A 10950-nucleotide genomic window follows, 5' to 3' on the forward strand; every position below is an offset into this window, starting at 1 on the left:
TTTAAATATAAAATGTGTGTGTAAAACATGAAAATTGCCTCTAGGACCATAAGACAATCAACATATTGAATAATCTGTACATCTCTCCCAGTTTTATTTTAATTTGTGAAAAATTAGATATGGTGTCAACCTTTACTTTACTAAGGACTATTGCCTGAAGACTAGAAAGACCTTACAACCTTTAGGTGTGGCCTTAAATTACAGTTGAGGCTGGAATACATTTCACAACTTTTAAAATCGGAACAGATTTTAAAACACCACACATTATACGCTTGCCGGCTTTCTAAATGGTTACAGACAAAAACTGGGCATCCTACACTAAAGTCATTGCCACAAGTCATGCCGAATGCAACTCAAACATGTTTGATCCTCCGACTGGATGGAATCATCTCTGAAGCAAAAAAAAAAAAAAATCGGGTCTGTCCATCATACACTATTTTTTGTGAAATCTGACTTTTGGGAACTCAGCGACTACTCCAGACTGAAAACCAGGGCAAAAAATTGTGCAAAAGTAATGTAGTGAGCTGCGGATGACTCATTTCAACATTACTTTTTTTCAGTCTGCACTTTTAAAAGCCAGAAACCACAATTACTAAAGTCAAGAGAGATGACCATTAACACCTTTGCAACACTCCCTTTCTCTTAATCACTCAGACATTGCATTCAATCACAACACTGTTGTACAGTACTGATACCAGACCTGATGTGCAGACCCCACCCACACGTTCCCACCCACCCCCTCAACATCACCCTCACAAATGGCCCCTTTGTGTCCTCGATGACTGAACAACAAGGGTCTTTTGTTTCCAGCATATCAATGGCTTACCGTTATAAGGCTGCAATTTCCAACTGCTGTCAGTGGTGTCATCTGCCCTTTTTAGTGTAAATTAATTGCAAACCTTGCACTAAAATATAAAAAGAGAGCTAAAATGAAATGAATGTAAACCAAAGATGACATTAGTTTGACATCATATAATTAAATTAAAGCAGATTAATATTATTAAAGTCACTGAGGAAAAAAAAAAAGGTTAGAAATGTAAGTTCTTCTTCAGATGACATGCTTATTCCATCTCAAAATAGAAAAGAATTTAATACACAGCAAACTCGGCTAAATCTAGAAAACATCCAGATGGGATTAAAAGAAAAAAGTTCAGGATTTATGAGGAAGGGGCCTGTAGTGTAGTGTTGTTACACACCAGCAGGGGGCAGTCCATTATGCTCGCCCATCATTCATATTGTCCTATGTACTTATAAGAGAGAGAACACTAACACTAGTGGAAAACACTGTTTTCATTTCCCTAAAATCTTAGTAAAAATCAAACAATTCTAAAACGTTAAGAGTACCACTGCAAGGTTTTTAAATCCCTGTAGGCTCTACTGAAAAACATGACTTTGATTTCCTCATTCAGAGAGGCCATGAGGTCTGGTATTCATCCAGTCCAGCAGAAGGTGCTGTAGCAGCAGGATCAGAGGTTGGAGTGTATGTGTGTTCAAATTAGTGTAATACGGTGTGTAAATATATATGTAAGATCACACGCGGGTGTGCCTGCTGCTGTGTGATGTTCCAGCGGCCGCCTCCATAGCAGACGAGGGCTCATCGTCGCTGGAATCGTGTGTGTTCTCTTTCCGAAGGCCCATGCTGATATGGCTCTGGAGCGCGGCGGGTGTGAGCCACTCGTTAGGCAGACAACTCTGCAGAAATGGAATACAGGAGCTGAAATATGCCAATCGATTGACCCAGCGTGGGATCTCTCTACCACACAGCAACTAGAGACAGAGAAAGAGAGAATAAAATGAGGTGGGAATGTAGAATGTCACCAGTCAGTGAAGTTGCATACAGCCCAGTCCTATCAAAAAGGGGAGTATACTGACCTCAGACAGCGAAGAAGAAAAATGGTTGCAGTTTTTGTGCATCAGGTGGTAGGCGTTCCCCTTGAACTCCTTTCCCAACTCCTCCATTATTTTATCAATGTCCTCCTCTGCAAAGTCTGTCGTACCCAGAGCTATAGCCTCTCTGGAGAAGAAACACAACTTTTTAGGTTTTTTTTGTGTGGCTTAAATGTGTGTGTATATGTGAAAAACTCACTTGAATTTGAAAGTCTCCCCCAGTTCTGAGGCATTTCCAGGGTTGATCTCAAAAATGCCACTGAAGGAATACGGATGGCCGCCATATGCAAACTCTACAGGGAACAAAATAACAAACATTAAAACGGGGTTTGAAAATCTTTTGATTGTCACTTAGGAATTTCATAAGTATAATGTCTGGAAAATGTCATTTGTGAAGCTTTTTTAATCGGATATACATTACAACAGGGAAGAAAATATGGTCACAATGTCTGTTTCATACTAAATTTAGAATATTTGCAGTATTACTTACAATAGTTATATTTAACAGTTTAATCCCTGTTTTACAGAGACAGGCTCACAGAGCAATTTCTTTTTAAGTTTAAATGTGTATAGAGCACTGCAGTAATGACAATTGTTTTGCAGATCGACCCGGAATGCTAACTCGTTTCCGGACTTTGGCCTACAAAAATATGTCATTCCTGCAACACTTTATAAGTGAGAAGCTAAAGCTCTCTAAAAATCCCAATGAATCATGGCTTAGTCTTCAGAGCTGCCTATGTCTGCTCTGTATCAATGCTGCTGAGCAGTGTGTGTGTGAAAGGATAAAAAAGAAAGAAATACTGTATGACTCAGATCAGAGGCTTCACTAATTGGCTACAGCGTGTTTCTTCCTCTGTTGCGTTCCATCACTACAGACATAGACAACACTCCACTGCCACTTGTAGGTGAAGTCAAGCCATTTGCAAAGCTAACACAGGGTACATAATGCATTTAATTGCTAGTGACAAGGCTCAGATTGCAGAAAGATGATACAGAGATTGAGTTGAATGAATAAAATCATGAACAGCAACAAGCAAGGATAGTGATGACCTTACTTAAAGGGATAGTTTACCTTCAGTTGGTCCCCATTGACATACATAGTATATGGTACTATGGAAGTCAGTGGGGACCAGAAACTGAAGGTGAACTATCCCTTTAAATGTGGCTATAATGAACATTCATATTCAGCTGCTAATTCACTTCGTAATTATTTTTACTCTCATTTTGTCATAATATTTTTTTTCTAAATATATATACAAAACCTCTAACAACTACCATGTCTAATAATTGTAGCTGACACAGCCTTTTTCAAGTTCTTTACAAATCGGACCAAGGTTCCAGTAGAGGTTTGATGGAAAAAAAAAACATAAAATAATTAAATAACAGCAAAAGGTTAATTGGTCACTGTACCTCTGCCATAAATCTCTATTCCTGAGTGGAAAACTCCAATACCCAGAGTGGAGGTGTATTCATTTATCCAGTACTAAAAGGGCAAACGGGGAGAAAGAGATTTTCATAAAATCATATTTTAATTATAGTACATTTTATATCTATATATAGAGCATCTTGTTAGCTATAAGGCATTGAAATCAATGAATTCTACACAACCCTAACACACACTATACAATATAAGCCTTAAAGTGGAGGGGGAGGGGTGAATATTCAGAGAAAATGTGTCTGTGTGAGGCCAAAAAGTGCACCAGCTGCCCTTCATGAATAATAGAACATGCAGAACATGATTTAATGTACACAGAAAAAAATACTAGCATATCCCCACCCTTTCTGATTTAATGTAAAATAAAGCGATAAACACCACAGTGTCCACTTATATGTACTCAAGTCATTTTCTTGATGTTTTATGACAATACTGCATAAAATGTACAGACATGATTTTAGTACATTGTGAAAAGTAGTATGTAATAAAAAGCTAAAAAAAAAAATAGGATTAGGCCTAACAAAATCACTGAGCTCTATTTATGTATATGTTTATTTATATATTATAGATCTGTGACCACAAGTGTTCTGTACTTGTAAAGTGTTTTAATTTAACGGAGTGACAGCGCCTCCTCCAGCACGGGAGGAGAAACACACGCGCTCTCATCTCGGCTCTGGACTCGCACATCAATGCTTAGTATCACACCTCACACCTAGGCAAAGTAGGTTTGTAGTCGTGCTTTCAAAATGAAACCTCTGTGTCAGCGGCCCAGACTCTTTATCACTACACTGTGACCACCCAGATATTAAAGTCTTCATCAATGCATTGATAGTTCATCTTAACATTTGTTGTTGCATGCAAAATTAGAGCCAAAAGGAGAGAGGTTGACGGTAACCAGTGTAAAGGATGAAAGACGAAATGATTAATGAGCTTACCATGTCATACACATTAAGGATAACGGGTTCATTTGCCATCCTGAGAGAGAAGCGCGCGCGGTCCCTTCAAATAACCGGCGTTTATTGCTCTCGAGACAGCTGCCCTCCTCGCGCACCCGGGTGTCGGTTCCCGAGGAGATTTAAAAACACACAGCAAAGTCGCTACGCCGACATCAAAAAGACCAAAACACAATATAAATGATCCGCTCTTGTCATTTTATCCATCAAAGTGTCATTATGTGAGATGTTTAGCGGGGCTCGCGGGCCTAGTCGCGTTATTAAAAGAGAAACAGCGGCTGCAGAGGTAGAAACGGGCGAGGAAAGGCAACAGGGCATCAGTTTCCATCAATGGTGAATCTAGCGGGAGAAAAACAGGCACTTGTGGCCTCCGGGTGTGCAGCGCGCGGACAGTGTCCGGTAAGCGCGAGGGGAGAGAGCACAGGCACCGAGTAAGACGGATCTCACCGATTTTCAAGGGTAGACACTAACCAGAAAAGTCCTAAAAGGGTGCAGATGATCGGTGATGCACAACGACTGGCTGTCAGTCACACCCGGAGTTTGAAATCCCGTTAAGACGACAGAGATTCCATTCCAGATATTCGTGTTTCGGTGGCACGGGTTTTGCCGCTCGTCTGAGCGCAGGAGTCGCAGCTGTGATGCTGAAGGGAGCTTGCTGCAGTCCCGACCGCAACAGCCATCAGCGCCGCAGTCCCGGGGTTTGTCCTCATGGAGGCCGCGCTGAGCAGCACGGACGCGGGGTGAAAATTCCTAAGCACGGTTCACGGTATTGATGATGCCATCACTCTGGCCGGGTCTCGAGCGTGAGGATTCTAGTGTGTACTAGAACCAGCGGAGCGTGCGATTATTACATCATCATCATCATGATGATCGGTACGCAGCGCATCCAGCATCCCCCTAGCTCCATCCGCGCCGAGCGTTATATCGGGGCGGGGGCGATGCGTTATTCCGATCTACAAATAACATGATTCTGCTCTCTACGCCGAGAGCTAAACTTTATGTTTACTGCTTATGAACATAATTATTATTTATAGGTCTAATTGTATTTTGAGATACACATCTTCTTACATTATGTTTAATGTGCATCCGAAGAATATGCTTGCCATGACTGACAAACATAAACTGTAGCTACTGTAAAAATGTTTATGATTTTAATGGAAAAAGAAGTAAAATGCTACAGGAAAAACTGTTAAACTTACCATAAAAGCTCATGCATTAAAAAACATTCAAATTAAATTATATTTTAAAAGAAAATATATGTGATTTTACTGTAAATCATAGGTTTTAGAAGTAAAACGTCTGCATGAACTTATCATTTCCTAACATATATAATATATAAATACATAACATGTATATTCTTCTATTCGTCTTTAACCCAAAATACAAGGTGATTTTTACTTTTATACACTGTTTATATCAGGGGTGCTCAAACTTGGTCCTGGAAGGCCGGTGTCCTGCAGAGTTTAGCTCCAACTTGCCTCAACACACCTGCCGGGAAGTTCCTAGTATGCCTAGTAAGAGCTTGATTAGCTGGTTCATGTGTGTTTAATTGGGGTTGGAGCTAAACTCTGCGGGACACCGGCCCTCCAGGACCGAGTTTGGACACCCCTGGTTTATATATATATATATTCTTCTTATGTTTGCTATCAGTTATGCACAATGGAGGGATTTAAATAGTATTTTTGTCGTTTAATGTTTGCTGCATTTTAGTGTCAGCATATGATGTTTGATTGGCCACAATTACCATGAATTTAACCATTTTTTGACAGTGTAGGAGCTCATTTGAGATAGTGCTCATTACTCTCATGGTTTATTTGTGACAGAGAGAGGATAGGAGTTAGCTTTAACCAATAACATGGTGAGGCTGTCTGCCTTCAGGTTTAGTATTTGATTGATGGTGTCTGAGAAAATGGCATTGTTAGGTTTATAGTATGTGCTTCCTATGTGTATAATATCCCATACTGAATCCCCAACCTTTGTTTTAAATGTTGTAAATAACCCAAATGTTTATTGTAAGTAGCCTGTATCATTAATCATGCTGATGCCACCACCCTTTCTGTCTCAGCCATGTGCTGTAATGTAATATTAGACTCTGGAGGAAGTACTGCATTATCATTCTCTTTTGTTTCTCTCTCCTTTAAGTGCATTCAGCCAATGCTGCCTTTGAGTGTATTGATTTCTGATGAGGAGGACTAATACACATACCGACATAGACACTGACACACACAAACATGCACATACCAGTACTCATTTGTCAAAGGCATCTGCTTCCGCTCTCAGACAGCAGACAGAGAGACAGCAGTCTATTCATTTAGACAGAGAGACAGAAGCAGTCCATCCACTCACACAGACAGCATGTTATCCTGAGTCAATCATCTGAATGGGACTGAGACACAGAGAGTTCTCTGCATTTCATCCATCCCTAACAAAAGAAATTGATGAGCCAAAAAAGCTTCTAGGTTTTTCACAGTACAAAATATTTTGAATCTGCAGACAATATAGGCATGGCATACCAACAACCATGCCACATTAAAAGTAACTTAAATCACTTTTATTCCCCATTCTGATGCTCAGTTTGATTGTTTTGACATTTCTAAATGCATTGAGCTGCTGCCATGTTATTGGCTGATTAAATATTTGCATTAACGAGCAGTTGAACAGGTCTACGTAATTGGCTGGCATTTACTGTCATTTTTATTTACAAATATATATATATATATATATATATATATATATATATAAACAGAACACAGTGAACTCTGCATTTGCATTAATCTCTCCCTGAACAACATCTAAAGAACTGCAGGCCTCACTTGCCTCAATTAAGGTCAGTGTTCATGATTCAACAATAAGAAAGAGACTGGGCAAAAACGGCATCCATGGGAGAGTTCCAAGGCAAAAGCCACGGCTGACCAAAAAGAACACAAAGACTCATCTCTCATTTTCCAAAAAATATCTTGATTACCCCCAAGACTTTTGGCCAAATATTCTGTGAACTGATGAGACAAAAGTTTAACTTTTTGGAATGTGTTTCCCGTTACATCTGGCGTAAAACCAACACAGCATTTCCTAAAAAGAACATCATACCAACAGTCAAACATGGTGGTGGTAGTGTGATGAGCTGGGGCTGCTTTGCAGCTTCAGGACCTGGACAACTTGCCATAATTGACAGAACCATGGATTCTGCATTCTATCAGAAAATCCTGAAGGAGAATGTCCGGCCATCAGTTTAATTGTCACCACATTCTTTTGAGCCATTTGAATTGTTTTTATTATATACACATTTTACTGAGAAGCACACAGACATAAATGTGTATGCATGATGCATGTGAATGGCAACATTATTCTAACTGTGAATCGTGAATGAGCATTTCATGAAGACTTTACACGTGGTTTCACACAGACCTGGAGAGGAACTGCCATGATACAAACACAACTTTGTCAGTTACAGAACAGATATTACAGAAACAGCACAAGCTGCTGCCCCTAAAGTCAACAAGGATTAATTAAATTGTTGAAAAGTGACAGTTAAAGATGTTACTATTCATCAAAGAATCCAGAATAAATAAATTACACACACATATACAAATATACATGCACACAGGTGGCCAAAAATGTTAGAACACAGATGAACTGACAGATCTGAAAATATTGACTTTTTTGACTCCTAAACACGATTCCATTTCATAATATTCATGAAACATGCAGATGGTTGCTCGGAGCACAACAAATATCAGATGAAGTGAGTCGTACCGTTTTATCCACTTTTAACTTATATAAATAATATTTGGTATGTCCACCTTTTGCAGCATATCGCTCTGGCATAGTGTCAATATATTTTCTGAAAACTTCAACACTAACGTTATCCCATGCCTTGTGCAACTCAAGGCAAAGGCTTTCCTTTGAATGTACAATAGATCTGTCCAGTTTATTGTCAATGTTCCAGCAGACTCTTTCCGTCGCAGGTAGTTCCAGCAATAGTTCGTTTTATGGGTATTGTAATGGCCAATTCAACACACACAGGTGGCCAAAAATGTTAGAACACAGATGAACTGACAGATCTGAAAATATTGACTTTTTTGACTCCTAAACATGATTCCATTTCATAATATTCATGAAACATGCAGATGGTTGCTCGGAGCTGATTAAACTGAGCCTGAAATACGTTCAGACAGCCTTAATGTGATGGGGGTCTTATTCCACTTTTTAAACACACACAGAAACAACGAGACACATGGAAAATATCACTGTCAAATGCAATCCTTGCAGCACAACACATTTCATATCTACCACAAAAGCTATGATTTACTAATAATATAATTTAGGCCTAATTGATGTATAATCATGTATGAATCAGAAGAGAAAATTCTGGCCAGCAGCGACAATTTAAAGTTAAAACATTTTAATGATGCAATTGTTAATTACAAACACTACTTTTCACTCCAAAAGTGTTAATTGACGGACTGTAGTCGTGTGGATTATTGCAATGTTTTTATCAGCTGTTTGGACTCTCATTCTGACGGCACCCATTCACTGCAGAGGATTCATTGGTGAGCAAGTGATGTAATGCTAAATTTCTGCAAATCTGTTCTGATGAAGAAACAAATTCATCTACATTTTGGATGCCTCGAGGGTGAGTAAATTAATTTCAGCAAATTTTCATTTTTGTGTGAACTATTCCTTTAATTAGCAATCAAAAATTGTTTGAAATTATGAAGTAGATAAAGAACCACCTGATGTCTGTCATTTTCACCAGAATAACCGTGGCATTCTGATTAAACATTACGAGGTAAAAAACAACATTTACATGCATGAATCCATCACAATAACATATATAAAATGGATTTAAAAACTAAATAAAGAATAGCATGCCCACATTAAAATTTAATTTATTCAATATAAATCAAAATATGTTTGGTAAGACAAGAGTCTGGAATTAAAAAAAAGAAAGAACTAAATTTAGCAGTCATGCTTCACTCCATATTAGTGGACAGTTTCACACCAGATATGGTGGTAAATATTATATCAGTAAAGGGGTCTAAATATTTAAATTATGGGGGACTGAAAACAGGACATGTTCTTTCCAATACTGACAATTTGATTGTCTATAGAGGCGGTTCTGGTAACGTTATTTAAACAGACTATTTTGACCCATAGTGTTGATGACTTATGTCTCTGCTATTGTTCTACACTCATACCATTTAATCACAAGTCAAAGTCCAGGGGCTATCAAAGCAGTCCCGTGCATGACCTCGCAGAGGTCACACACCAACAACGCATTATATAACAGTTTAATCAATGTCAACAAGCAGCTGAGACTCTCAGCTCTCAGAAACTGAACTAATGGACCGGAACCAGACCCACTACTCATGAAAAACTTCAATAACAGCCATCTATAGTGTGATTGAATCTGTCAGAAATGTGTCCGTTTTTATATGTCGGTCCATAATGCTGATGGCGTATTGTGCTGGGTCTGATCTCAACTGAACTTTCGCTTTCATAACAACACAAACGCCTCTGAATAAACCCGATTTGATCGTTTGCAGAGCACATTCGGGACAGGATTAACTTGTCGGTTCGGGTTCACGGCGCCAGTTATGTCAGCATTTCTTGCGGGAGCGGGCCGACCGAGCAGAACCGAACCGCCGGGATGAACTCTGTTTGCACAGCTCTAACAGAGCAGGGGCAGTCGAAGACAGCCAAACTTACCAGCCGGGCCTCTTTTCAGCGTTATTTCTTCACGGCTCAGCGCGCTGTGTGCGGATCCGTTCATGATGTCGGAAAAGTTTCACTTTTTATTCCCGAACAGCTAAAACCCTCCTAAAGCGTCTGGAACTCCGCTGCTTCTTCTAATGCCGACGGGATCCGTGCGCACCCGCCACTGCCCCCTAACGGACACCACCGGTACACTTTCACAGTGCACTGCGGCGAGGAGAAGATCGACTCATTTCCGAGTTTTTGCAAACACTGCTTACAAAAAAAAATTCAGTCATTACATCATAACGTGTTCCCTGACATTCCAGCGAGGCATTAAATGCCATATGTTGGCACACATTTATGCTAATTTAGATTTTTTCTAAATTAGAATTATGAATAAGGATGTTTATTGTAATTTCATTGTAATTTTAAATAACACACAAAAATTTATTTATACCTCCTGCCCAGATTACTTTCTCTAGCGCGAACTCATTCGGGAGTGGTGACTTTCCACGTATTCCCAACTTCTGAGCCTGCTCGCCTGAAGTTATGGTTGATTGCTTTTCGGCTGGATATCAACACACCCATTAACGTAAACTACACCAGAGCGCGAACACACCTCACGCATCGGATGCCGTGTGCGCACTCAAAGCAGTTGGACATAGTGGTGTATTAGAGGTAAAAAATTATATAAATACTGTTCGGTTTCTCGCACAAACCGATCGTTTCGTGTCTTAGGACATCAATGTGTCGTCACAAGCCGCAGGGTTTAATTTGGATTTGTCTGTGCATGTTTTTTTTATTCTCATAGATTTTGTTACCATTGCCATGCATTATAAGACTGATAGACTGCAACGGCTGGAGTTAAAAATCTCTGTTTGTGTTCTACCGAAGAAACAAAGTCCCCTACATCTTGGATGCCCTGAGGGTAAGCAGATAAACATCAAATTTTCATTTTTGGGTGAACTATCCCTTTAA

The 10950-nt window shown here is 39.5% G+C and overlaps 1 protein-coding gene across 1 annotated transcript; it reads right to left on the bottom strand.

The window, feature by feature from the left end:
- Positions 1-1041: 1041 nt before the first annotated feature.
- Positions 1042-4820, bottom strand: LOC107602927 (desumoylating isopeptidase 2-like). The gene is made up of 5 exons (XM_016295550.1): positions 4258-4820; positions 3298-3370; positions 2087-2180; positions 1873-2014; positions 1042-1767 (listed from the first exon to the last, which is right to left on the bottom strand). Exons 1-5 carry the CDS (start codon positions 4294-4296, stop codon positions 1531-1533), a joined length of 585 nt encoding a protein of 194 aa, XP_016151036.1. The 5' UTR covers positions 4297-4820; the 3' UTR covers positions 1042-1530.
- Positions 4821-10950: the final 6130 nt, after the last annotated feature.

The sequence above is a fragment of the Sinocyclocheilus grahami genome, unplaced genomic scaffold, assembly GCF_001515645.1.
Source record: "Sinocyclocheilus grahami isolate Dianchi unplaced genomic scaffold, SAMN03320097.WGS_v1.1 scaffold338.1, whole genome shotgun sequence".
In the NCBI taxonomy this organism is placed as follows: Eukaryota; Metazoa; Chordata; class Actinopteri; order Cypriniformes; family Cyprinidae; genus Sinocyclocheilus; species Sinocyclocheilus grahami.

Bases quoted from the DNA above. Each gene is read 5' to 3' on its own strand.
- LOC107602927 (XM_016295550.1), bottom strand. From the start codon at position 4,296: ATGGCAAATGAACCCGTTATCCTTAATGTGTATGACATG. The intron at 3,371-4,257 runs GTAAGCTCATTA...TTGCCCTTTTAG, and splicing joins TCCTTAATGTGTATGACATG to TACTGGATAAATGAATACAC. The intron at 1,768-1,872 runs GTCAGTATACTC...CTCTGTCTCTAG, and splicing joins TTTCTTCTTCGCTGTCTGAG to TTGCTGTGTGGTAGAGAGAT.